The 27,684-nt window shown below is 47.3% G+C and overlaps 2 protein-coding genes across 4 annotated transcripts; both read right to left on the bottom strand.

The window, feature by feature from the left end:
* Nucleotides 1–422: 422 nt before the first annotated feature.
* Nucleotides 423–14,389, bottom strand: LOC130212043 (phosphatidylinositol 4,5-bisphosphate 3-kinase catalytic subunit alpha isoform-like). 3 transcript variants are annotated; one of them, XM_056443153.1, is made up of 24 exons: nucleotides 14,066–14,389; nucleotides 12,017–12,142; nucleotides 11,845–11,948; nucleotides 11,598–11,760; nucleotides 9,805–10,014; nucleotides 9,295–9,362; nucleotides 8,975–9,103; nucleotides 8,777–8,830; nucleotides 8,599–8,708; nucleotides 8,356–8,497; nucleotides 7,822–7,907; nucleotides 6,709–6,814; nucleotides 6,475–6,627; nucleotides 6,277–6,402; nucleotides 5,742–5,866; nucleotides 5,407–5,488; nucleotides 5,135–5,299; nucleotides 4,203–4,306; nucleotides 4,022–4,127; nucleotides 3,882–3,947; nucleotides 1,503–1,609; nucleotides 1,283–1,404; nucleotides 1,104–1,182; nucleotides 423–904 (listed from the first exon to the last, which is right to left on the bottom strand). In XM_056443153.1, the coding sequence occupies exons 2-24, from the start codon at nucleotides 12,099–12,101 to the stop codon at nucleotides 682–684; spliced, it is 2,715 nt and encodes a 904-aa protein (XP_056299128.1). In that variant the 5' UTR covers nucleotides 12,102–12,142; nucleotides 14,066–14,389; the 3' UTR covers nucleotides 423–681. The 3 variants fall into 3 exon arrangements, with proteins under 3 accessions (XP_056299128.1, XP_056299127.1, XP_056299126.1); XM_056443152.1 differs by lacking the exons at nucleotides 423–904; nucleotides 1,104–1,182; nucleotides 1,283–1,404 and having other exon boundaries at nucleotides 1,522–1,609; nucleotides 3,882–3,953; nucleotides 4,053–4,127; XM_056443151.1 differs by lacking the exons at nucleotides 423–904; nucleotides 1,104–1,182; nucleotides 1,283–1,404; nucleotides 14,066–14,389 and adding an exon at nucleotides 13,972–14,059 and having other exon boundaries at nucleotides 1,522–1,609; nucleotides 3,882–4,127.
* Nucleotides 14,390–15,969: 1,580 nt separating this feature from the next.
* zgc:153012 (uncharacterized protein LOC777626 homolog) lies at nucleotides 15,970–27,672 on the bottom strand. The gene is made up of 6 exons (XM_056443165.1): nucleotides 27,309–27,672; nucleotides 26,859–27,182; nucleotides 25,433–26,214; nucleotides 25,221–25,354; nucleotides 17,182–17,233; nucleotides 15,970–16,191 (listed from the first exon to the last, which is right to left on the bottom strand). Exons 3-6 carry the CDS (start codon nucleotides 26,093–26,095, stop codon nucleotides 16,033–16,035), a joined length of 1,008 nt encoding a protein of 335 aa, XP_056299140.1. The 5' UTR covers nucleotides 26,096–26,214; nucleotides 26,859–27,182; nucleotides 27,309–27,672; the 3' UTR covers nucleotides 15,970–16,032.
* Nucleotides 27,673–27,684: the final 12 nt, after the last annotated feature.

The following is a 27,684-nucleotide window of genomic DNA, read 5'->3' as shown; positions in this document are numbered from 1 at the left end:
GACAGGTATTCAGATAGACAGGTAGTCAGACAGACAGGTAGTCAGACAGACAGGTATTCAGACAGACAGGTAGTCAGACAGACAGGTATTCAGACAGACAGGTAGTCAGACAGACAGGTATTCAGACAGACAGGTAGTCAGACAGACAGGTATTCAGACAGACAGGTAGTCAGACAGGTAGTCAGACAGACAGGTATTCAGACAGACAGGTATTCAGACAGACAGGTAGTCAGACAGGTAGTCAGACAGACAGGTATTCAGACAGACAGGTAGTCAGACAGACAGGTAGTCAGACAGACAGGTATTCAGACAGACAGGTAGTCAGACAGACAGGTATTCAGACAGACAGGTAGTCAGACAGACAGGTAGTCAGACAGACAGGTATTCAGACAGACAGGTAGTCAGACAGACAGGTAGTCAGACAGGTAGTCAGACAGACAGGTATTCAGACAGACAGGTAGTCAGACAGACAGGTAGTCAGACAGACAGGTATTCAGACAGACAGGTAGTCAGACAGACAGGTAGTCAGACAGACAGGTATTCAGACAGACAGGTAGTCAGACAGACAGGTAGTCAGACAGGTAGTCAGACAGACAGGTAGTCAGACAGACAGGTAGTCAGACAGACAGGTATTCAGACAGACAGGTAGTCAGACAGACAGGTATTCAGACAGACAGGTAGTCAGACAGACAGGTAGTCAGACAGACAGGTAGTCAGACAGACAGGTACTGACGCCTCTCCTCTGTTCTTGTCTCGGATCCAGTGGTGCAGTGTGTTGGAGTTGAACTGCAGCGCCCCCTTCAGGCCTCCTTTACACTGGATCTGCATGATGGTGAAACTGTTCTTCACCACCTCGATGAGACCGACACAATCACCGATGGACAGGCAGCCGTATGGCAGCATGCTAACACACACACACACACACACACACACACACACACACACACACACACACACACACACACACACACACACACACACACACACACACACACACACACACACACACACACACACACACACACACACACACACACACACACTCGGTGAGCCAGGTGTTTCGTGATGTCACAGCTTTCGCTGAAGGGGTCACCGGTCCTCACCGCAGGTCCAGGCCCTGGTTCTGCCAGATGTTCTCCATGATCTTAATGATCTGCAGAGTCAGCATGTCCTGACGCAGGTCTGTAACACACACACACACACACACACACACACACACACAAAGGTTACACACTACATTACACACAGCCCAGAGTTCCCCTGTTAGCACGGAGCTAGCTACCGTCTCCGTTCTTGAAGATGATCTCGTTGTTGGTGAAGAGCAGCTCAGACATCATGTCGGGGTTCTCCCAGTTCAGCCACAGGGGGCGCTTTGCCGAAGACATGATCCGGCACTCCTCCAGCCTGAAGACACCAACACACGGCCTTCACATGACCCCGCCCTCCTCCAGAGGCAGGGACAAAGGTCGTGTGGTCAGTAGTTATTAGTGGGTTCATGTTACCTGAGGTTGCCCAGCTGGTGAACTGGGTTCAGAGGAGACACGAATCCCTGAAGAGCCTCCATGTAGTCTGGACGAGACATGTGTTCAACCAGGAACTTCATCTGGGTCTGACAACCAATCACATCACAGCAACACATCAGTGTCAACCAATCACAGAGCAGACACATCCTCAATCAAATGAAACACTTAGAGAACATTGTGGAAGATTCAAGAGGATTTATTTGGCAGAAATGGAATGTGATAAACTTTATATAGCAGCGTTGCTGTTGTAAACATTACTATTGCGACTTTAGAAACTATATTTAGCTTATTTAGCCTGCTTCAAGAGATCCACTATTGTCCCTGTGCCCAAGAATGCTTCTCCAGCATGTATGAATGACTACCAACCGGTGGCCCTCACCTCGGTGGTCATGAAATGCTTTGAGAGGCTGATAAAGGACTACATCTGCGCCTTCCTCCCTTCCTCCATGGACCCGCTGCAGTTTGCTTATCGCCCAAACAGATCCACAGATGATGCTGTCTCCCAGGTACTGCACACCACACTCTCTCATCTGGACAGCCAGAGGGGGGGCTATGTGAGACTGCTGTTCATTGATTATAGTTCAGCTTTCAACACCATAGTCCCCTCCAGACTGGCCGGCAAGCTGACTGAGCTGGGACTGAACACCCCCTGTGTGCTTGGATCCTGGACTTCCTGACCGCCAGGCCACAGGTGGTCAGGGTGGGCAGACACACCTCAAATCCCTCACCCTGAACACAGGATCCCCCAGGGTTGCGTCCTCAGCCCCTACTGTACACACATGACTGTGTGGCCAGGTTCAGCTCAACACCATCATCAAGTTTGCGGATGACACAGTGGTGGTGGGCCTGATCTCCGACAACGACGAGAAGGCCTACCTGGAGGAAGTTGCTGATCTGTCACTCTGGTGCCAGGACAACAGCCTCATCATGAATGTCACCAAAACTAAGGAGCTGATTGTGGACTTTAGGAGGGTACAACAACAGAGGACGTACTCACCACTGGGGATTAACGGGACTACTGTGGAGAGGGTGAGCGGGTATAAATACCTGGGAGTCCACATCACCGAGGATCTGACATGGTCAACAAACACAGACACTCTGGTGAGAAAGGCAAGGCAGCGCCTCTACCACCTCAGGCAGCTGAGGAAATTTAAAGTTTCCCAGAGGATCCTTCAGTCCTTCTACTCTGGAGCTGTAGAGAGCGTCCTGACAGGAAGCATCACAGCCTGGTTTGGCAACTGCTCCGCTCAGGACAGGAAGGCTCTGCAGAGAGTAGTGCGTTCGGCTGAGCGCACTATTGGAACTACACTGCGCACCCTGCAGGACTTGTACACCAGGAGGTGCAGAACCAGAGCCGCCAGGATCATGAAGGATCCTCACCACCCCAACAACAGACTGTTTCAGCTGCTGCGGTCAGGCAGGCGCCTCCGTAGTCACGCTGCAAGAACAGAGAGACTGAGACGGAGTTTCTTTCCTCAGGCCATCAGGACTGTGAACTCCGACCTCACCAGGACCCCCACATAGACCCACACAACTGCCCCTCTTAGGCACACACACACACACACACACACACACTTACTGTAAATATTGTGTTGTTTTTTATTGTAAATAGTGTGTACTTGTTGCCCTTGCACATTCCTGCTGAGCATTGCCACTTTCATTTCACTGCACACCCTGTGTGTGTATGTGACAAATAAAACATCTTGAATCTTGAATCTTGAATTTAAATTATATAAATTATAAATATTCTCTCACCCTATTTGTAAGCAGCTCCTAGTAGTAATAAAGATACCTGTCTGTACCCGAAGGCCACCGTAGTTCAGTAACTCACCACTAGGTGGCTCTAAATCTCACACACTTATCCTCTAAAATAGAAACACTTTGTTACCTTCGCATTGAAAATGCCGGAAGGTTATGTTTTGATCGCCGTGTATTTATTTATTTATTTGTATGCGTGTTATTCGCAAAACTCAAAAAGTATTGAACCGAATCGCATGAAATTTGGTGGGATGATTGTTTATTATCCGGGGACCAGTTGATTAGATTTTGGGATAGATCGGGTCAAATGTCAAGGTCAAAGGTCATGAACAGGTCAAAATGTTCTTGAATCGCATGAAATTTGGTGGGATGATTGGTTATTATCCGGGGACCATTAGATTAGATTTTGGGATAAATCGGGTCAAAGGTCAAGGTCATGGAAAGGTCAAACTCTTTTTTTACCATAGCACGATACATTTTTGTCCAATTGGCATGCAACTAATGCCAAAATGTTCATAATTCAATGCCCAATCTTGTGATATGCGAAGGTATGCGCTCTACCGAGTGCCCATTCTAGTTTTGTCTGTTTTGTTTTCATACTTTTTGTGTTTCGTCCTTCTTCTCTTGTTTCAGTGTGTCGGTCAAATTCACCAGTTTATCCATGGCCTCCACCTGCAAACACACACATACACACATACACGAACACTCGCACACTTCATGACTGCAGTATCACACTGAACCACGAGATGTCTGTTCAGGTGTTTCAGGTACATGCCACAGGCCCTGCAGAAAGCTTCCAGCAGCAGACCAAACCGCCGGGACACCGTCTTGTTGTGCATCTCTGACCTGAGAACAGTTCCAGTTCGTTTGACTCCAACATTTAGAGGATCTGTAGATCATTCCACAGGTCGCGTTTCTCACTTGAGATGCCAGAAGAAGAAGTGTCCTATCCTCTGATTGGTCAGAGCTTTCTTTATCAGGAAACGAGCCAACGGGTTGTCCAGGTACATCTCATACTTTAACACCTGCAAACACACAATTCAGAGATGGAGTTGGTCCTTCTGGCTCAGGCATGAGACCTCCACTGCCTGTGATTAGCTGGTACTCACTGCGCCTGGGGTGTTCTGTCATTGACCTTCTTTAAGGGAGTGTTCTGTCATTGACCTTCTTTAAGGGAGTGTTCTGTCATTGACCTTCTTTAAGGGGGTGTTCTGTCATTGACCTTCTTTAAGGGAGTGTTCTGTCATTGACCTTCTTTAAGGGGGTGTTCTGTCATTGACCTTCTTTAAGGGAGTGTTCTGTCATTGACCTTCTTTAAGGGAGTGTTCTGTTATTGACCTTCTTTAAGGGGGTGTTCTGTCATTGACCTTCTTTAAGGGAGTGTTCTGTCATTGACCTTCTTTAAGGGGGTGTTCTGTCATTGACCTTCTTTAAGGGGGTGTTCTGTCATTGACCTTCTTTAAGGGAGTGTTCTGGTCATTGACCTTCTTTAAGGGGGTGTTCTGTCATTGACCTTCTTTAAGGGGGTGTTCTGTCATTGACCTTCTTTAAGGGAGTGTTCTGTCATTGACCTTCTTTAAGGGGGTGTTCTGTCATTGACCTTCTTTAAGGGGGTGTTCTGTCATTGACCTTCTTTAAGGGAGTGTTCTGGTCATTGACCTTCTTTAAGGGGGTGTTCTGTCATTGACCTTCTTTAAGGGGGTGTTCTGTCATTGACCTTCTTTAAGGGAGTGTTCTGTCATTGACCTTCTTTTTGGCAGGGCATGATTCATGCCACATTGAATTTGTTTTAAAACATTTGACAAGTGACCGTTTGGTTTATTGAAGGTGATCCAGGAATCGAGTCAACGCACCTGAACCAGCTGCAGCAGGTACTGGGACAGCTTGTCGTCAGTCAGGCCTTGAACCAGGCAGCGCAGGGCGAACTCTCTCACCATCGGATCCGGGAAGTTACAGTCCAACAACTCCAGAGCAGATTCAGGTTCCATCAGAGGCCACTCCTTCAGCAAACAGTACATCTGAGGAGGAGGAGGAGGAGGAGGAGGAGGGTCAGGGGGGCAGACTGTTAACTGATGCGATGAACTGGAATAGAGAAGTCATCGTGACCTGATGGTGTGTTTCCTACCTGAGATACTTCTTCTCTGGAGTTCCATTTGACGGACATAAGCAGCTTAGGAAGAGACTCTGGCATGTTTACACAATAATGTCTGCAGAGAGACAGACAGGTGGAGAAGAAGCGTAATGAATTGAAAGAGACAGACAGGTAGAGAAGAACAGTAATGAATTCAGAGAGACAAACAGGTCGAGAAGAAGGGTAAAAAAAGGTCTTAAAAGGTAAAGACAGGGAGCTCAATTATTTGCCTTCAAGACCAATTAAACTGTTACCGTTAAACCTCGCTTGTATGTCTAAAGTAAGCCCCGCCCCTCACCTGGGCCTCCACAGGAAGCCCCGCCCCTCACCTGTGCCTCCACAGGAAGTCTTTCTCCTGCTCGGAGAGCTCATAGAGAGGATCTCTGGAGGAAAGAGAACGAAGCTGCTCGACATCAGAGGCCGAAGTTCTGCTGTCACCGGCCACACGACTGCTCTGAGAAGGGGAGAGGGAAGGAGACAGGGAGAGGGAAGGAGACAGGGAGAAAGAAGGAGACAGGGAGAGGGAAGGAGACAGGGAGAGGGAAGGAGACAGGGAGAAAGAAGGAGCCAGGGAGAGGGAAGGAGACAGGGAGAGGGAAGGAGACAGGGAGAAAGAAGGAGCCAGGGAGAGGGAAGGAGACAGGGAGAGGGAAGGAGACAGTGAGAAAGAAGGAGCCAGGGAGAGGGAAGGAGACAGGGAGAGGGAAGGAGACAGGGAGAAAGAAGGAGCCAGGGAGAGGGAAGGAGACAGGGAGAGAGAGTGTGTATAAAGTGTATACAGTGTATAGATAGATAGATATCTGTGTACCTGTACACAGGTATCTATCGATACATGTACATGGTGTACTTGTACACAGGTAGTACCACTCCGGGGCAGTAGCCCAGCTCCCGGCTGGCGGTCCGGTTGGCCTGGTCCTCTATCTGCTGCTCGTCAGGGAACACCACGGTCTGGTTGAACCAGGAGAACTCCAGCTCCACACAGGGGGTCTCCTGGGGGGCCACCAGGGGGTCAGTCATTGTGGTCCACATGCAGAGAGACAGGTAGTCAGGGACATGGTTTACCTTGTTGGGATTTGAACCCGCGACACCGATGGGATTGAGGAGGTCCTCGAGGCCGTGAGGGACCGGCCAAAGACTCAGAGCCACTTTACCCGAAACCAGAATGTCCGTGTAGTCGAACAGGTTGACGTTCCCCCAGGCCAGAGGACAGTGCTCCTGAGACATAGAGGGAGAGACTCAGTCCCTGTCTCTGGTTCCTTTTTGTGTCCATCAGTCCTTGCCTCCTTCCCATCTCACCTCCTTGGCTCCTTTCCTTCCCTTCACAGAGCAGATCGACAGGCAGATTCTGGCTGAGCGAGGTAGATCCGCCAGGTAGATGTCATAGGCCAGCCACTCATTCCACCTGGAGACAGACAGGGGGACATGAGACAGGGGGTGAGACACAGAGCTAAGAGAGACAGGTAGATGTCATAGGCCATAACAACCTTGAGCTAGCTCTAGTTGATGTGCCCTTGAGCAAGACTTCTATTGAGACCGGTACACCAGGAAGGTCTAGAAGCTTCTATAGAGACTAGTACACCAGGAAGGTCTAGAAGCTTCTCTAGAGACTAGTCCACCGGGAAGGTCTAGAAGCTTCTATAGAGACCAGTACACCAGGAAGGTCTAGAAGCTTCTAGAGAGACTAGTACACCAGAAGGTCTAGAAGCTTCTATAGAGACTAGGACACCAGGAGGTCTAGAAGCTTCTATAGAGACCAGTACACCAGGAAGGTCTAGAAGCTTCTAGAGAGACGAGTACACCAGGAAGGTCTAGAAGCTTCTAGAGAGACTAGGACACCAGGAGGTCTAGAAGCTTCTATAGAGACCAGTACACCAGGAAGGTCTAGAAGCTTCTATAGAGACCGGTACACCAGGAAGGTCTAGAAGCTTCTAGAGAGACGAGTACACCAGGAAGGTCTAGAAGCTTCTATAGAGACCAGTACACCAGGAAGGTCTAGAAGCTTGTAGAGAGACGAGTACACCAGGAAGGTCTAGAAGCTTCTAGAGAGACTAGTACACCAGGAAGGTCTCGAAGCTTCTATAGAGGGGTATTGTGTAACCTGTCCTGTGTAATATGATCCTTTAACTCAGAGTACTGTGTAAGGCAACACGTCTCCTGAAGAAGAGAAGATGAATGACACCATGAAGAAGAGAGGATGGTGTACTCTACGATGAGCACCTCGACCTGAAAGTCTTGAAGACTGCCAGGAAACTGGAAGAAGGCCGAAGCCGAAGCCTTGTCCCGATATCGGTGAGGACATGGCGCCCTCTCGTTTCCTCGTGACCCCGCCCCCCCCCCCCTCTCTTGTTCCCTCTGTGACCCAGCAGGATGTGTACCTACAGCATCCAGTGTGTAGCCGGTGGTTGTTACCTGGGGTTGGAGCAGGGAACTCTCTGTGTGTTGACGTTGGCACAGAGCGGCTCCCCCCCGTGGTAGATACCGGTCCTCACATAGATCTACACACAAGAAACAACACACACATGTCAAGCTTTAGAGGAGTCAGGACACAAGGACATAAGGACATAAGGAAACGAGAACACGAGGGAACAAACACACAAGGACACGAGAACACAAGGACACGAGAACACGAGGACACAAACACATAAACACACAAGGACACGAGGATACAAACACACGAGGACACGAGAACACGAAGACAGAAGGACACGAGAACACAAGGACACGAGAACATAAGGACACAAGAACACGAGAACACAAGGACACGAGAACACAAGGACACAAACACAAGAGAACACAAGGACACAAGGACACGAGAACATAAGGACACAAGAACACGAGAACACGAGAACACAAGGACACGAGAACACAAGGACACAAACACAAGAGAACACAAGGACACAAGGACACGAGGACAGCCCAGATCCAAGGGGAACATGTGGGGACCTTGTCGATGTCTCGGATGTTGACGTTGACGTAGGTGGCACAGAGCAGGCGGACCCTCAGCAGGGTGTTGAAGGCCCACAGAGAGCGAGGAGGAGAACCATCACCTCCTCCTGGACAAGGAGACGGCTGAGGAGTCCGACGGCTGAAACACAAACAACAAACATCTTCCACCTGGCTGCACTTCACCTGGAAAAGCTCCCGATTAGTGTGACAGATGTCAGAGCTGCTGATTGGCTGTCATACCTGTATGAGGGTGTGACAAAGCCAGAGGCCGGTAGCTGAGAGTAGAGACCGTCTTTGGAGACCAGCATCAGGTGTGGAAGACGACCCACGATGATACAGGACCGGATATACTGCAGACAGACAGGTCACACTGCAAAGCTGCTCCATGGAGGCTGTGCTGCCACTGGGAAGTTCTTACCTTGTACTGACTGAGAGGGAACTTCTCCAACAGGTACTCATCACAGCCACACACCTGAGGAGACAGGGAGACAGACAGATGAACCTTCGGGCTGTACTCCCCCTGGTACTCCTGGACACAGACAGACAGGCAGACAGGTGTACCTTCAGGATGTACTGGCCCTGGTACTCCTGGACACAGACAGACAGACAGGTGTACCTTCAGGAGGTACTGGCCCTGGTACTCCTGGACACAGAGGCGGAGCTGTTGAGGTGACAGGTGCATCGACCGGCTTTTCTTCCTGATGGACTCGGCTATCAGCTGCTCAGGTAAACTGTCATGACTCACCTGAAATCAGACAATCACTGCTGTGTTTTTTTTTCTAGCTACAAGGATCCAGTCAAATTAACCTACAGGGTGAGAGGAGTGGCTTTTCCAAAATGAAATGTGTGGATGTTGACTACGGCACCACCATGTGGCCAATTAGAGTCATCCAATGGGGTTAGGGTTAGGGCATACAAGTGACCAACAGACTTTACCTTCAGGGTGTATTTCTGTTTGGAGTTTGACGGAGACACGATGACCCAGATGGTCACAATCAACCTCCCTGCAGAGACGGAGACATCATCTTACTCTCATTTCATCGTTTCTATCCCGACAGATTCCCAGAATTCAGAGCGTCCTCCAGGACGTGGCTCATACAGCATTCTAGTCTGTATTTGCGGTGTTCTGTGTGGCTGTGTTTCTGTGAGAGTGTGTGCTCTGTTTCTGCAAGGATCTTGGAGCCTCAACCTAAAGTTCTCTCTTTGTGATTGGCCGGATGCACGGGTCCTGCCTGGATGACCTGTGCTCTGCACCCCATGGGGTGAACCTGAGGGTTCCCCTGGGGGAGGCCTTCTACCACACCATAGATCTCATCAGTCTAACCCCGGCTGAGGTCACATTTCTGATTGGAGGCCCGAAGGCCTGATCTTGTTCTCCGGCCGAGTCTGTTTATGTTTTTTATTTACTTGTTTTCTCAGAGGTGGGGCTTTAAGCAGTGGGAGTACCTTTGTCCAGCTTTCTGTAGATGTGCGGTGGGAGTTGGGCGCTGGATTCCACGTTGGGGGGGTAAACGTAGAGCGCCTGGCTGTGGGCCCCTCCCCCCTCTCTCTCCTCCATGGCCTCTCTGCACACGCTCAGTATGGAGCGACGGAAGTCTTGAACCTCCGGGTCCTTCATCATCTCAAACTCACAGACGGGCATCCCGATGGCAAACCCTGAACACAGAGACGGTTTTAGTCTGAGTGTAAGGGCGTAAATCTGGGAGATGGAGTTTGGTGAGCGGTGAGGTCATAAATTCAGTGATGAGGTCATGGGCTGAAAAGCAATCGGTGCCTTTCAGTTGGACATCAGAAACTCTTAGGAAAGATCTCCAGCTGTGAGCTCACAACCAGACTGGGGACCCTTAAAAGATGAGCCATGGTTCAAGGAGAACCTATAGACCTTTAAAAGATGAGCCATGGTTCAAGGGGAACCTAAATACCTTTAAAAGATGAGTCATGGTTCAAGGGGAACCTATAGACCTTTAAAAGATGAGTCATGGTTCAAGGGGAACCTATAGACCTTTAAAAGATGAGTCATGGTTCAGGGGGAACCTATAGACCTTTAAAAGATGAGTCATGGTTCAAGGGGAACCTATAGACCTTTAAAAGATGAGTCATGGTTCAAGGGGAACCTATAGACCTTTACAAGATGAGCCATGGTTCAAGGGGAACCTAAAGACCTTTAAAAGATGAGCCATGGTTCAAGGAGAACCTATAGACCTTTAAAAGATGAGCCATGGTTCAAGGGGAACCTAAAGACCTTTAAAAGATGAGTCATGGTTCAAGGGGAACCTATAGACCTTTAAAAGATGAGCCATGGTTCAAGGAGAACCTATAGACCTTTAAAAGATGAGCCATGGTTCAAGGGGAACCTAAAGACCTTTAAAAGATGGGTCATGGTTCAAGGGGAACCTATAGATCTTTAAAAGATGAGCCATGGTTCAAGGGGAACCTATAGACCTTTACAAGATGAGCCATGGTTCAAGGGGAACCTAAAGACCTTTAAAAGATGAGCCATGGTTCAAGGAGAACCTATAGACCTTTAAAAGATGAGCCATGGTTCAAGGGGAACCTAAAGACCTTTAAAAGATGAGTCATGGTTCAAGGGGAACCTATAGACCTTTAAAAGATGAGACATGGTTCAAGGAGAACCTATAGACCTTTAAAAGATGAGCCATGGTTCAAGGAGAACCTATAGACCTTTAAAAGATGAGCCATGGTTCAAGGGGAACCTAAAGACCTTTAAAAGATGAGTCATGGTTCAAGGGGAACCTAAAGACCTTTAAAAGATGAGTCATGGTTCAAGGGGAACCTATAGACCTTTAAAAGATGAGTCATGGTTTAAGGGGAACCTATAGACCTTTAAAAGATGAGTCATGGTTCAAGGGGAACCTATAGACCTTTAAAAGATGAGCCATGGTTCAAGGGGAACCTAAAGACCTTTAAAAGATGAGTCATGGTTCAAGGGGAACCTATAGACCTTTAAAAGATGAGTCATGGTTTAAGGGGAACCTATAGACCTTTAAAAGATGAGTCATGGTTCAAGGGGAACCTAAAGACCTTTAAAAGATGAGTCATGGTGAACTTTGGTTAAACCTGAGCCCTGATTGGTCGGCTTGGAACCTGTATCCTGTTCCTTTTTACTCTGCCTTGATTGGACAAGCTGGTTCTTAGCCAGCGAACGCTCTCTGGTGAGATGCCGAAGGCGGGTTATGACATGTCTGTTGACCAATGGCAGTCCAGACATTCAGCGTTACCTATTTCCCGGTTCAGGATCTTCTCCTCCCGGTTGCCCAGCGGCTCGATGACCTTCAGGATTGGGTGAAACAGACGGAGGTCGCAGAGTCGCCTCGTCTCGTCGTAGAACTCCTCCCTCTCCGCCTCCTGGGTCACGCCCACAAAGATGTAACTCGACTCCTCCTGGCCAATCATAGAGAGGCGATCATTACCGATGTTACCGCCCGTATAAATAGGAGGCGGGGTCCGAGGCCGGACAGGATGTACCTGCAGCAGGTGGTACAGCGGGTACTTCCTGGCCTCCGTGAAGAGCTGCTGCTTGATGCTGATGAGAGGAGTTTCCCTGAGGCACTCCAGGCTCACCATCATCCCTGAAACATCAGAACGATGAGGCTTCGTGGACCTCGCCGGCGTCAGAGCAGAACAGAACCAGACGTACCGTTGGGCAGGCAGCAGTCCACCAGGATGCGGGGGGGCATCAGATGGAGCCCCCACAGCTCCCCCGACGAAGGCCGGGACGCCATGGCAACCAATCACAAGGAGCCTGGCCTCAGCACCGGGCTACCTGTAGAGACAGACCCTTATCTCTGACCCCTTTGGGACCTCGTGTAGACCAGTTGATTCGATGAGGTCCTCCAACATCACATGACAGCAGCATGAGGTCCTGAGAGACCGGACCGGGACCGGGACTCTTCAGTCCTGTTCACACTGAACATGGAGACCTCTCAGATCACAGCTCCCTTGAACCGGCGTAGACCACCAGCTCTGTGCTCCCATGTAGGAGAACCGGTCTAGTTGTCTTTGGCCCTGTTGGACCCAGGACAGTCCTACCTGGTCCTGATTGACCCAGCAAAGTTCTACCTGGCCTTGTTGGACTCAGTACAGTTCTACCTGGCCTTGTTGGACCCAGTACAGTTCTACCTGGCCTTGTTGGACTCAGTACAGTTCTACCTGGTCCTGATTGACCCAGCAAAGTTCTACCTGGCCTTGTTGGACTCAGTACAGTTCTACCTGGCCTTGTTGGACCCAGTACAGTTCTACCTGGCCTTGTTGGACTCAGTACAGTTCTACCTGGTCCTGATTGACCCAGCAAAGTTCTACCTGGCCTTGTTGGACTCAGTACAGTTCTACCTGGCCTTGTTGGACCCAGTACAGTTCTACCTGGTCCTGATTGACCCAGCAAAGTTCTACCTGGCCTTGTTGGACTCAGTACAGTTCTACCTGGCCTTGTTGGACCCATTACAGTTCTACCTGGTCCTGATTGACCCAGCAAAGTTCTACCTGGCCTTATTGGACTCAGTACAGTTCTACCTGGCCTTGTTGGACCCAGTACAGTTCTACCTGGTCCTGATTGACCCAGCAAAGTTCTACCTGGCCTTGTTGGACCCAGCACAGTTCTACCTGGTCCTGATTGACCCAGCAAAGTTCTACCTGGCCTTGTTGGACCAGTACAGTTCTACCTGGTCCTGATTGGCCCAGTATCGTCCTTTTCCAATGAAGGGAAAAGCCCAGAAATAATCAGTCCTTTAAGTTTATTTAGAGACTTGTTTCTTTCACTTTTGATTGTTTCCTTTGTTCTTTGTGTTTTTAATATGTACAGATGGATGTTGTTCATATTCAGTTCTCTCTTCATGTCGTCATGTCTTCATATTGTCTTTGTCTCTTTGTGTTTCTCTTCAACGGAGCCGTCAAACAAAGGACAGAAAGTAGGACACGCACACACACACACACACACACACACACAAACACTGTGTGTGTGTGTGTGTGTGTGTGTGTGTATTTCCTGTTAGGACGCTGCTTTCCTTCAGTTAGTTTCCTGTCCGGCTGATTTAAAGGAACAGTCCGTTAAAACTTTCAGTGTTTGTTTTATTCACAGAAAGTATTTATTATTTTTTATTATTTATTCATCATTTATAAATAAAAATAAAATGTTGGATGTTTTCTGAAAACATGATAAACAAGTTTAAAGGATGAAACCTGGAACTTCCTAAAATCAAAATGGAGTTTTTATGTATTTTATTAGTATATATATATACATATACACAACCGTAGTATTTATTAGTATATATATATTTGATTATATATATACATACATCAGCGTAGTGTTTATTAATAGTATTTTTTTTAAATTTGTAGTATTATATGAGGAGCTGTTAACTTGATCATTATCAATTATATCTTGATTGACAAGTCTGTGGTCATGTGATGATGTCACATATTTGTTTACAAGTAAATATAAACAGCAAGATGAGTTGTCTTCAGTCTGAATGTGAAACTTTCTCTAATTTACAAAAATGGCAATCAATGAATATATATATGTATATATATATATATAGAGGAATTTGTATGTGAATTATGTTTGAATATATATCGTCATATATACATATTACACACCTGCAGGTAAACATGACTTCAGACTAGGATATGGTTGCCATGACAACCGCAGCATCACCGGATGAGATCAAAGAGTCTTTGTTCTGTCACTCACCTGAGCTCAAGCCTGTCGGTCCAGCGGCGCATGCCTACGGTCATAGCGTCTGCCTGTCTGTCTGCCCGTCTGTCTGCCCGTCTGTCTGCCCGTCTGTCTGCCCGTCTGTCCTTCTCTGTCTTTGTCTCTTGCTGTGTGTCAGCCGGTGGATCCGTCTGTTTCACACAAAATCCCCAACGTCCACACCGGAGACCTGTCTGTCTGTCTGCCTGTGTGTCTGTCTGTGTGTCTGTCTGTCTGTCTGCCTGTGTGTCTGTCTGTGTGTCTGCCTGTGTGTCTGTCTGTGTGTCTGTCTGTGTGTCTGTCTGTGTGTCTGTCTGTGTGTCTGCCTGTGTGTCTGTCTGTGTGTCTCTCTGTCTGTCGGTCGGTCTGTAGAAGCGGCTGCTCACAGAGAACAATGTGCTGGAGGAGAGGGGGGAGGGGGGAAGGGTGGGGGGGCTGGGGGGTGTCGGCTCATCCTCTTCTCTCTTAAAGGGCCAGCAGCCTCACAGAGATGCACAGTGAGTTCTCACTCTGTCTCAGCTACAAGATACATGAATCTAACAGTCAGGGGTATATATATATAAATATATATATATGTATATACATATATATATATACATATATATAAACTGGTTTCACATGGTGTAAACTAGTTTCACTTGGTTTAAACTGGTCTAAACTGCTTTCACCTGGTGTGAACTGGTTTCACCTGGTTTAAACTGGTTTCACCTGGTGTAAACTGGTTTAAACTGGTCTAAACTGCTTTCACCTGGTGTGAACTGGTTTCACCTGGTGTAAACTGGTTTAAACTGGTCTAAACTGCTTTCACCTGGTGTAAACTGGTCTAAACTAGTTTCAACTGGACTAAACTGTGTGAACAAGAACATTTTCTCCAAAAGCTGATCTGTAGTTAAACTTTATTAATTTGGTAGATTCAACCATTTATCATCCTCATCTTCATCCTCATCATCATCAATGTCTTCTTCTTCATCTCCAGCTTCATCTTCAACATCTCAGCTGTGTTGTGTGTACATTGTGTATATTATGTGTGTTAGGTGTAATGTGTGTATGTTGTGTTTTAGGTGTTGTGTGTATTGTGTGGAATGTTGTGTGTTAGGTGTTGTGTGTAATGTGTGTATATTGTGTGTATAATGTTTGTTGTGCGTTAGCTGTTGTGAATATTATAAATATTGTGTGTATCATGTGTGTTAGGGTTTGTGTGTAGTGTGTGTTAGGGGTTGTGTGTAGTGTGTGTGAGGGGTTGTGTGTAGTGTGTGTAGTGTGTGTTAGGGGTTGTGTGTAGTGTGTGTTAGGGGTTGTGTGTAGTGTGTGTTAGGGGTTGTGTGTAGTGTGTGTGAGGGGTTGTGTGTAGTGTGTGAGTGTGTGTGTAGTGTGTAGTGTAGGTGTGTGTAGGGGTGTGTGTGTGTGTGAGGGTTGTGTGTAGTGTGTGTTAGGTTGTGTGTAGTGTGTGTAGGGTTGTGTGTGTGTGTGTGTGTAGTGTGTGTGAGGGGTTGTGTGTAGTGTGTGTGAGGGGTTGTGTGTAGTGTGTGTGAGGGGTTGTGTGTAGTGTGTGTGAGGGGTTGTGTGTAGTGTGTGTGAGGGGTGCAGTGTGTGTGAGGGTTGTGTGTGGTGTGTGAGGGGCTGTGTAGTGTGTGAGGGTTGTGTGTAGTGTGTGTGAGGGCTGTGTGTGTGTGTGTGAGGGGTTGTGTGTGTGTGTGTGTGTGCAGTGTGAGGGTTGTGTGTAGTGTGTTAGGGGTTGTGTGTAGTGTGTGTTAGGGTGTGTGTGTGTGTAGTGTGTATATAGTGTGTGTAGTGTGTGTAGGGTGTGTAGTGTATATAGTGTGTGTGTGTAGTGAGGGTTGTGTGTAGTGTGTGTGAGGGTTGTGTGTAGTGTGTGTAGGGTGTGTGTGTGTAGTGTGTGAGGGTTGTGTAGTGTGTGTTAGGGGTTGTGTGTAGTGTGTGTTAGGGGTGGTGTGTAGTGTGTGTTAGGGGTGGTGTGTAGTGTGTGTAGTGTGTGTGAGGGTTCTCAGGATGTGGTTCTCTTGCTCCAGCTGTTGGTTCTTTTCATGCAGCTCTCTGATTTGTTCCTGCAGAAGCTCCACCCCCTCTCTGACCGCCAGCATCAGGTGAGTCTTAACCAGGTCCTACACACACACACACACACACACACACACACACACACACACACACACACACACACACACACACACACACACACACACACACACACACACACACACACACACACACACACACACACACACACACACACACACACACACACACACACACACACACACACACACACACACACACACACACACGTCAGTGTACTTTGGCCAGCAGGGGGCGGAGTCCCAACACAATAATTATAAAGAGCTGCAGAATTTAAAAGAAAGTGAAAATATATCAAACATGACAACATGTTGCTTCCACACACATATATACACATAAATATATATATATATAAACACAAATATGTATATATAAATACACACATATGAATACACACTAATATATATATATATACACACAAATATATATATATGCACACACAAATATATACACACACATATATATGTGTGTCTATATATATACACAAATATATACACACACATATATATATATACACACATCTATATATACACAAATATATACACACACATATATATATGTGTGTATATATATATACACAAATATATATATACACACATATATATATACACACATCTATATATACACAAATATATACACACACACATATATATACACACTAATATATATATATATATATTTGTGTGTATATATATATTTGTGTATATATATATCTATATATATATATATGTGTGCAAATATATATATATATACACACAAATATATATATACATATATATATACACACAAATATATATATATTAGTGTGTATATATATATATATTGTGCATATATATATACACACAAATATATATATATACACACATATATATATATATACACACATATATGTGTATATATATTTACACATATATATATACACATATATGTGTATATATATATACACATATATATTTACACATATATATATGTGTATATATATACACATATATATATATTCCATCACAGTGATCACTCACCATGGCCGCCTCAATTTTGTTGTCGATGGCGATCGGACTGCTACTGGAACTGCTATGAGACACAGAGAGAGACAGACAGGTGAGAGACAGGCAGGTGAGAGACAGACAGGTGAGAGACAGACAGGTGAGAGACAGACAGGTGAGAGAGAGACAGGTGAGAGAGAGACAGGTTAGAGAGAGACAGGTTAGAGAGAGACAGGTTAGAGAGAGAGACAGGTTAGAGAGAGACAGGTGAGAGACCAGGTAGACTAAACCTGCAGACCCAAACAACCTGCACAAAGTCATCAGGTAATGAATCTAAACATGTGGGGCTTGGGGTTGACCTTTGACCTCCAGGTGGATCTGATTGGCTACCTGTGGCAGAGCAGCAGCAGTGACATCATGGTGGCGTCAGAGCCCCGCCCGTTGAGCGGCGCTCTAACAGGGATCGACCAATGAGGGGCCGCCTGGAGCCAGACTGCCGGGCTCACGTGAGGCTGTGGTTGGTTGGTAGTTTGGGCCAGAGCCTCCGTGATTGGCCGACCCCATGAGGTCGGGGTCAACAACCTCTGACTCGCCTTGGGTTTGGGTTCAGAGGTTGTCCGCCCGGCACCCGGCCAGGAGTCCCTGACGCCAGACAACTGACCTTTGACCTTCCTCCGATCTCGTAAGACAACGGGTGCCTCGGGTTGCTTAGCAACAAGCTTCAGAGTCCTGAGTGGGAGGGGCGGCGTTGACGGAGGACGCCGCTGAGGACGAGGACAGGGGGCGGGGTCAGTGAGGGGAGAAGAAATCCTTAACATCTCCGAACAATCACAGCCCACCGGCCAATCAGAGCTGAGCCACAGCTCGTCCAATCAGAGCTCGGCCACAGCTCGTCCAATCAGAGCTCGGCCACAGCTCGTCCAATCAGAGCTCGGCCACAGCTCGTCCAATCAGAGCTCGGCCACAGCTCGTCCAATCAGAGAAGCCAGTCCAATGTCCCCGGTTGAAGTCCAGAGACGTTGCTGTGCCTGGTTATTGTCCCATGTCCTCCTTCTCGTCTGTGATTGGTTGTTTCTCTGCTCGTCCAATCAGCATCAGCTGCCTCGAGACGTCCAGGTGTTGAACTAAACCTCGAGTGAGAGACGTCCGGTTCTCATCCACACACACACACACACTGTTGTCTGATTGGCTGTTATCTCATTCCAGCCTCCGCCCCCTCACTGTCTCAGCCAATAGAAAGACTGCGGTGACATTCTTGTCCCGCCCCCTCAGCGTGAGGACAAGGCTCCATTCATCGTTTATTGTTCTCTTCTGCTCATGATTCTAAACATTATATATTAATACAGCTTTCACTAATTAATACATCAGAAAATAATAAAACAAATATAAATATGTTAGAAAATAACAATAAGAAAAACATTGGCAGATGTGTTAAATATATATGAATTTATATGAGTATATGTATATGTTTATATATATATACACATACATATGTATATATATGAGTATATATATATACATATATATATGTGTATATGTATAGATATGAATGTATGTATATATACATATATATATGTGTATATATGCGTATATGTATATATATACATATATATGTATATGTATATATATGAGTATATGCAGGCACGTGCACAGACATTTTGGGGGGCAGGTGCTCAAACCAAAAAAAAGGGCACCCAATGACAAAATGATTTTTCCAAGTTAAGGAGTTGGTTGCTAGCAACACTTGAAACACATTGTGTCGCGAGAAGACATGAGAGTTGAACAAAATGACATGTTTTCTATTAACAATTACAATTTATTTTCATTTACAAAATAATAGGAGCCAAAAATGCCATATAATAAACAACGTACTAACCTCGACCGTTCGGTCATGCCGGGAAATATCAAACTTCTGTAAAAACGTTATAAGGCCTCAATCTGATGTTTCCCAGCATGAAATCACTCTTGGTTAGTAAGAAGCTATTACAAGTGTTGTTTTTTCTTGCGTTTACTCTTTTCACCATCTGCAATTACTCATACAAGATTGATCTTTGTAAAACTGGAACAGACAAAACAAAGAAACATACCACATCAAACAATGTGGCACATGGATAGCATGACACCGAGAGCTATTGTTAGCATAGTTTAGCTGCTCTGTTCTAGCTGTGAATTATTGTGACATTTATAAAATGAATTAATAAATTCAACATACTATCGAAATTGTCTAAATGGCATTTATAAAACAGATCTCTCTCTCTCAAACATGACGTCAGTAAGCAGCTGGACGAGGCTTTGAAACGGATTTCGGGAATTTGTGTTTGTTTATTTTTTTTAGGAAACGTCGGACCAGTTGTGACGTAATATTTTCAGTTGTGGTTAATTTATCACCAAACAACGTCAGGGGACAAACACCGTCATGACTCATGACCTGTTGGTCTGATGCTGCGGGTCAGAGGAGAAGGAGGTGCAGCCGTTTGGTGGCGCGAGGAGCACAGCGCGGAGGAGGAAGTGGAGGAGGAGGAGGAGGGAGGGCGCGGCGGGGGCGCGGCTGGGGCTCGTGAGCGCCGCGGAGCATGTCGGGGCGAAATTCTCACAAGAACTCCAATAAATGCCCCGACAGATATCCAAACACATTTGGGAGGACTTGATGACAAAGACTATTTTTTATTCTTAAATACTTATTAATGAAGAAAAAAAGTGGCTCCAGCAAAAAGGGCACTTTACTCATCCAGGGCAAAAGGGGAGGAGCTTGAGCACCACTAGGGCTCTACCTGTGCACGTGCCTGAGCATATGTATATATATTCGGGCTGTCAGCGTTAACGTGTTAATCTATGCCATTAATTTGGCCGCGTTAACGCACTAAAATATTTTAACGCAATTAACGCAACTTTGTTTACTTCCGGTGTTCGTTGAAGTTTTTACACTCAAACCGAGTGTCAAGCCGCGGCAGTACGGTTTAACACTGTTTCCGTTTTTAAAACAATTATTTCTCCGCGAAAATAAGGATCATAAATGAGTTTAACTCGTGGATGAATCAGTCGGGTTTCCTCCTGCTCCTCCTTCCTCCCGTCTCCCCCTCTGATACACAGAGGAACGGAGGGGCGACGTGTCGGGGGACGCGGCGCGGAAAGAACTCGTCACACGAAACCTTCAACGTGATTGGTCAATCCGTTTGTCTGTCAACATTTTGGGTAAGAAACAACCAATGAACACTCAGTAAATCACAAAGGACCTCCCACCTCACAGGTAAGGCTCTATTGCAGCCTGTCAGTCAGAGAGCAGAGAACACGGCACCAGGACAACTGAGCCTCATTGAATAGAGCTGAGATTGTTCTGGAATGTTTGATGTATAACACGTGGGGGTGTGTCACATGCAAACGCCTTTAAAAGGTGAATTTACATGTTTTTGTAAAATGTATAAAATGCCCCCAGCCTCCAGAGGGTGAACAGGACATATGTGAATGTCAGTCAGTCACCAAGGCCACTGGTTCTGCTGTTCAGTGGTAAAGATGACAGGACCAATGGGGTCTCAATATACTTTTTTTTTTTTAACTAATCAAAGTCAAAGTCAGTTTTATTTGTCAATTTTCCATATGTGCAAACATACAGAAGATCGAAATTGCGTTTCTCTTCTGTCCAACATAAAGTGAATTGTGCAACATAGAGTGCAAAAATAGTAAAAAAAACTTGTGAACATATAGACAACATAAAGTGCATAGACAACATAAAGTGCAAAAATAGTAAGAAACATGTAAACATATAGACAACATAAATTGTGCTAGCAGCATTCAGACATGTGAGTCTGAGAGAGGACGGAGTGGGAGGATGGGGAGAGAGTTCAGCTTCCTGACAGCCTTGTGGATGAAGCTGTTGGACAGCCTGGCGGTGTGAGCCCGGAGGCTCCGGTACCTCCTCCCAGAGGGCAGGAGGCTGAAGAGACCGTGTGAGGGGTGGCAGGGTCACTCACAATCGAGGTCGCTTTGCGGGTGAGGCGGGTGTTGTATATGTCCTGCAGGGATGGGAGGGGGGGGAGTGAGGCACCCATGATCCTTCCAGCTGCCTTCACTATGCGCTGCAGGGCGTTCCTGCTGTGGTCTGTGCAGCTTCCGCCTCACACAGTGATGCAGTTGGTCAGGATGCTCTCCATGGTGCCGCGGTAGAAGGTGCACATGATGGATGGGGGGCTCCCTGCTTTCCTCAGTTTCCGGAGGAAGTAGAGGCGCCTCTGTGCTTTCTTTGCCAGCGATGTAGTGTTGGCTGTCCACGAGAGGTCCTCACTGATTTCCACCCCCAGGAATTTGGTGCTGCTGACCTGCTCAATGTCCGCACCGTTGATGGTCAGTGGTGGGTGATGGGTGTGGCCTTTCCGGAAGTCAACAACGATCTCTTTGGTCTTGCTGTTGTTGAGCAGGAGGTTGTTGGCTCCGCACCACGTGGTCAGAAGGTTGACCTCCCTCCTGTAGAGGGTCTCGTCATCCTTGGTGATGAGACCTATCAATGTTGTGTCGTCTGCAAACTTGACCATGTGATTGGTGCTGTAGCTGGTTTTGCAGTCGTGAGTCAGCAAGGTGAAGAGCAGGGGACTGAGCACACAGCCCTGAGGGGCCCCTGTGCTGAGTGTGATGCTGCTCGAGGTGTTGTTGCCAACACGTACTGCTTGTGGCCTCTCACTCAGGAAGTCCAGCAGCCAGTTACACAGCGAGGTGTTGAGCCCCAGCTGGTCAAGTTTGCAGATTAGTTGTTGTGGGATGATTGTGTTGAATGCTGAGCTAAAGTCTATGAACAGCATTCTTACATAGGAGTCTTTTTGTCCAGGTGGGTGAGGGCTGGGTGGAGAGCAGAGCAGATTGCATCCTCCGTGGACCGTTTGGCCCGGTATGCAAACTGGAAAGGGTCCAGAGTGGGGAGAATGGATTTGATATGCGACATGACTAGTCGTTCAAAGCACTTCATGATTATGGGGTCAGTGCCACTGGACGATAGTCGTTGAAGCAGGACGGAGTGGATTTCTTTGGCACAGGTATGATGGTGGTTACCTTGAAGCATGATGGAACAACAGCTTGTCTCAGAGAAGTATTAAAGACATCCGTGAAGACGTCCTTAAGCTCCTCTGCGCAGTCCTTCAGCACACGACCAGGGATGTTGTCTGGACCTGTTGCCTTGTGGGTGTTGATGGACGAGAGAGTCCTCTTCACGCTGGCAGCAGACAGGCACAGAACCTGATCGTGGGGAGGGGGCGGAGTCTTGTGTGGACGAGTGCTGTTCTGTGCTTCAAACCGGGCAAAGAAGCTGTTGAGGTTGTTTAGCAGAGAGATGTTGCTGTCGCAGTTCTGTGGCGTGGGTTTATAGTCTGTGATGGTCTGAATGCCCGCCACAGGCTGCGTGTGTCTCTGCTGTCTTTAAAGTGCCGGGTTATCTTTTTTGTGTAGGAATTTTTTGCTTTCCTGATGCCGTGGGACAGGTTGGCTCTCGCTGTTTTCAGGTCCGTTTCGTCCCCAGCTCTGAAGACCCTATTCCTAGTCCTCAGCAGCCGATGGACTTCCCCTGTTAGCCACGGCTTCTGGTTAGCCCGAGTGGTGATGGTCTTTACATGGGTCACATCATCAATGCACTTGCTAATGTAACAAGTAACAGTGTCTGTGTACTCCCCAATGTCTGTGTGGTCGTTGTATGTGGCTGCCTGTTTAAACATTCCCCAGTCTGTTGAGTCAAAGCAGTCTTGGAGAGCGCAGGAGGCCCCCTCTGGCCACACCCATACCTGCTTCAGAACCGGTCTGGAGGCTTTCACTCTGGGTCTGTATGCTGGCATTAGCATGACGGTGATGTGGTCAGAGAGACCTATGTGGGGGTGGGGGGAGGCCTTGTACGCTCCTTTGTGGGTTGTGTAGACCAGATCCAAAATGTTGTCTCCTCTTGTAGGAAATCAACATGCTGGTGTAGTTTGGGAAGGACAGTCTTAAGGTTTGCATGGTTGAAATCTCCAGCAAAGATGGTGAAGCCGTCTGGGTGAGCCGTCTGTTGTTCGCTGATGGCCTGATACAGTTCACCGAGTGCCGCATTTCTGTCACTGTTGTTGGAGGTCGGGGGATGTAAACAGCGACTAGCAGAATCGCCGTAAATTCCCTCGGCAGATAAAAAGGACGGCACCTTACGATCATAAACTCCGCCAGTGGTGAGCAGTGTCTACATACCACGGCAGCGTCCCGGCACCATGCGTCCCGGATGTAAACACATACCCCGCCGCGAGTTTTCCCTCCATCAGCGAGGGCTCTGTCCGCTCGGTAGCACGTTAGCTGCTCCAGTCTCACAGCAGAGTCGGGGATGTTGTTGTTTAGCCATGTTTCCGTGAAGATAAGCACACAGCAGTTCCTCACGTCTCGCTGCTCCGTCTGCAGCAGTCTAATGTGGTCCATTTTATTGTCCAAGGATCGCACATTAGCCATGATAATGGATGGTATGGCTGGACGAGTTGGCCTAGCCGCTAGCCTAGCTCGGATACCTCTGATGTTTCACTGAAGAAACAATTCATCATCCACAATATTAAATACCTCACTGGCACTTTATAGGTAGGAGCCTCTTTGAAAACACAGCTCTGTGTGAAGTTTGGTCTTTAAAAAGAATGAACTTTTAACTTTTAACTGCGATTAATCGCGATTAATGAATTTCAAAATGTGCGATTAATTAGTTAATTTTTTTTTATCGATTGACAGCCCTAATATATATACATATACAAATATATATACATATATATATATATGTATATATGTGTATGTGTATATATATATACATACATATATATATGTGTATATGGGTATGTATATATACAGGCACGTGCACAGGTAGAGCCCTAGTGGTGCTCAAGCTCCGCCCCTTTGCCCTGGATGAGTAAAGTGCCCTTTTTGCTGGAGACAATTTTTTTTTATTCATCCGTATTTAAGAATAAAAGTTACTCTTTCTGTCATCAAGTCCCCCCAAATGTGTTTTAATATCCGACGGGGCATTTATTTGAGTTCTTGTGAGAATTTCGCCTAGACCGCTCATGGCGCTCACGAGCCCCCCCCCCCTCCTCTCCCTCCCCCCGCCGCGCTCCTCCCTCCTCCACTTCCTCCTCCCCGCAGTGCTCCTCGCGCCACCAAACGGCTGCACCTCCTTCTCCTCTGACGCGCAGCATCAGACCAACAGGTCCTGACGGTGTTTGTCCCCTAACGTTGTTTTGTGATAAATCGACCACAACATTACGCTGCTGAAAACATGACGTCACAACTGGTCCGACGTTTCCTAAAAAAATAAACAAACAAAAACTCCGTGATTTCAAAGCCTCGTCCAGCTGTTTACTGACGTTAGTTATGTTGAGAAAATAGAGAGAAGAGAAGAGAGAAGAGAGAGGGAGAGAGAGAATTCAAGAGAAAAGAGAGAGAGAGGAAGAGAGAGGAGAGAGAGAAAAGAGAGAGAGAGAGAGAATTCTTATTCCGTTCTATTCAACAGGGGCTAGTCTAGGATTTGCGTGGCCAGACTGAAGAAAAAAAATCATAAGGGCTCTCTTGTTCAGAGGGCCGGGCCAAATGTGGAGGCGGGCCGTATCCGGCCCACGGGCCTTAGTTTGAGGACCACTACTCTTGGCTGTTGATGTCTATCAATATCGCTCATTTTGAAAATGACGTCAGAGGGCAATACGGATCCGTATCAGACCAGCGAGGAGGGCAATATGTGGCTGGCATGACGACCCATTAGCCAATCAGAATGCTTGTACTGTTGTTGCTATATAATAATTCATCTTTATTCATAAAGAACATGTAAGCTAGTGGTCTGATGCTGCCAGAGGAGACGCAGGTTGAGGATGTATTGCATCATCAGTGTATTGATGTTTATGCTTCAACTCTATCAGAATTTTTTTTTGCCATTGGGTGCCCTTTTTTTTGGTTTGAGCACCTGCCCCCCAAAATGTCTGTGCACGTGCCTGTATATATATATATATATGTTTTTACATATATATATATACATATATATATGTGTATATGTATGAGTATATATATATATATATATACAGCCAAACTAATTAACAACAGAACGCTACCTGGTGTCCCCCGGCAGTTTGAAGATGGTTTGGTCCAGACTGAAGGCTGCTGGAGTCCGAACAGGCGTCCGAGTGGGATGGTACGATCCAGCAGGGGGGGGGCTTGGCTGAAAGTGAGACAGCCTGAAGACAGACTGGCACAGAGAGACAGACAGTTGTGTAACAACGCGGATGAAAGCTGCTCACGTCATCCAATAGAAATGCTTCTGTACCCGTCCTGCAGAGTCCACGTCCAACCGGAGCGGGGGAGGAACGCTTGGTGGGTGGGTCAAAAGAGTGGGAGGGGCCAAGTCGGAACCCTGAGCTCCCATTGGCTTGTTCCAGTCCAGGACCTGGATGTTCATTGGTTCTTGGTGTGTTGGCGAAGGTGGCCCACTGCGCTGCATAAGACCTGCTCCCTCCTGTCCTCTGATTGGCCAAGCCAAAAGGTGGGCGTTGTCATGGGAGTGGACTCTGCCTCTGTCCCGGCCAATCATCTCCAGGGACTCCAAAGAGTGGGCGTGTCTCATGGTGTCCATCACCCACCTGAACCCCGCCCCCTCCTGCTGCTCCGTTACGTCCGTACATGTCCATCGCCCGCGGCTGATTGGCTGGCCCCGCCCACTGCTGCAGGCTCCGCCCACCGCCAGCTTCACCACCCTGAACCTGGAGGAAGTCCCCAAAGCCTGCCCCAAGGCATCATGGGAGACGTGTTTCCTCTTCAGAAAGGGCGTGGTTGGCTGGGAGGAGCTTCCTTGAGCTCTGCAGGATGCGACTGCTGATTGGAGGACGGTCAGGACCGCCCTGGGCGCCGATTGGCCAGCTGGAGTTTGATTAAAGTCGGAGGTCACGCTGGTGATTTGGAAGCCAATCCTCTTTTTACCACCACTTAACATCACACACACACACACACACACACACACACACACACACACACACACACACACACACACACACACACACACACACACACACACACACACACACACACACACACACACACACAGGCGAGTTCCTGAAAAACAAAGAGCAGCAGGTGTTGCTGGTCATGTGACACCCAGAACATCACGATGATGTCATCATTAACCACACTCGATGTCATCATACTCGGTGTATTTGTACTCGGTGTAGTTGTACTCTGTGTATTTGTATTCTGTGTAGTTGTACTCGGTGTATTTGTACTCTGTATTTGTACTCGGTGAAGTTGTACTCGGTGTATTTGTACTCTGTGTATTTGTATTCTGTGTAGTTGTACTCGGTGTATTTGTACTCTGTATTTGTACTCGGTGAAGTTGTATTCTGTGTAGTTGTACTCGGTGTATTTGTATTATGTGTAGTTGTACTCGGTGTATTTGTATTCTGTGTAGTTGTACTCGGTGTATTTGTACTCTGTATTTGTACTCGGTGAAGTTGTACTCGGTGTATTTGTACTTGGTGTATTTGTACTCTGTGTATTTGTATTATGTGTAGTTGTACTCGGTGTATTTGTATTCTGTGTAGTTGTACTCGGTGTATTTGTACTTGGTGTATTTGTACTCTGTGTATTTGTACTCGGTGAAGTTGTACTCGGTGTAGTTGTACTCTACTACGTCGTGTGTGTTTGTGTAAGCACTACAAACAACAAACTCTGTGACGTCACCGTTGTAAACAAACACTCACGCGCCTCTTCCGCTCCGGTCCCGTCTCTCTGGTGACGTCACGGCCGGCTCCGATAACACAATGATCACAACTAAACAGCTGTGGAGAGCGCATGCGCACTAGAGCCGCAGGCGGTGGCCGCGCGTGCAGTTTACAGTGGAAAAAGTTTCTACAGGGAGTTCTTCTTCTTCTTCTCTTGATGAACTGCAGCAGGAACTTCTTCTTCTTCCTCCGCTGCTCCTCTTCCTCCTCCCAGGAAACTGCGCGTGGACGACTGGAATCCACGGGGCCGCGCGAGACAGGAGCAGGCGAAGCGTGTGCGCGTCCGACAGGGAGGCGCATGCGCTGTGAAGACAGAGGGAGGAGGAGGAGGAGGGTGATGAAGAGTAGTGATGAATAATTAGTTTCCAGATTTAACCATTTTATTATCAGATTATGTGTAAATTAAGTTAACAAGCATTTAGCCTTCACCTCCTTCACCTCCATCTCCTCCTTCAATAGATGTCATGTGACCAGATGAACCTGGAGGAAGTTGCTGATCTGTCACTCTGGTGCCAGGACAACAGCCTCATCATGAATGTCACCAAAACTAAGGAGCTGATTGTGGACTTTAGGAGGGCACAACAACAGAGGACGTACTCACCACTGGGGATTAACGGGACTACTGTGGAGAGGGTGAGCGGGTATAAATACCTGGGAGTCCACATCACCGAGGATCTGACATGGTCAACAAACACAGACACTCTGGTGAGAAAGGCAAGGCAGCGCCTCTACCACCTCAGGCAGCTGAGGAAATTTAAAGTTTCCCAGAGGATCCTTCAGTCCTTCTACTCTGGAGCTGTAGAGG

This window comes from Pseudoliparis swirei, chromosome 21, assembly GCF_029220125.1.
Source record: "Pseudoliparis swirei isolate HS2019 ecotype Mariana Trench chromosome 21, NWPU_hadal_v1, whole genome shotgun sequence".
NCBI classification, from domain to species: Eukaryota; Metazoa; Chordata; class Actinopteri; order Perciformes; family Liparidae; genus Pseudoliparis; species Pseudoliparis swirei.
Note: the sequence above shows the minus strand (reverse complement) of the source record. Positions and strands in the feature narration are given on the sequence as shown.

What these genes read in the sequence shown, in the direction of transcription:
- zgc:153012 (XM_056443165.1), bottom strand. Translation starts at nt 26,095, where the DNA reads ATGTTAAGTGGTGGTAAAAAGAGGATTGGCTTCCAAATCACCAGCGTG. An exon ending in ACGTGGACTCTGCAGGACGG is followed by an intron (nt 25,355 to 25,432) that starts GTACAGAAGCAT and finishes TCTCTGTGCCAG; the next exon opens with TCTGTCTTCAGGCTGTCTCA. An exon ending in AAACTGCCGGGGGACACCAG is followed by an intron (nt 17,234 to 25,220) that starts GTAGCGTTCTGT and finishes TGTGTCTCATAG; the next exon opens with CAGTTCCAGTAGCAGTCCGA.
- LOC130212043 (XM_056443153.1), bottom strand. Translation starts at nt 12,101, where the DNA reads ATGGCGTCCCGGCCTTCGTCGGGGGAGCTGTGGGGGCTCCATCTGATG. An exon ending in CGGGTTCAAATCCCAACAAG is followed by an intron (nt 6,403 to 6,474) that starts GTAAACCATGTC and finishes GTGGCCCCCCAG; the next exon opens with GAGACCCCCTGTGTGGAGCT. An exon ending in AACCAGGGCCTGGACCTGCG is followed by an intron (nt 905 to 1,103) that starts GTGAGGACCGGT and finishes TGTGTGTGTTAG; the next exon opens with CATGCTGCCATACGGCTGCC.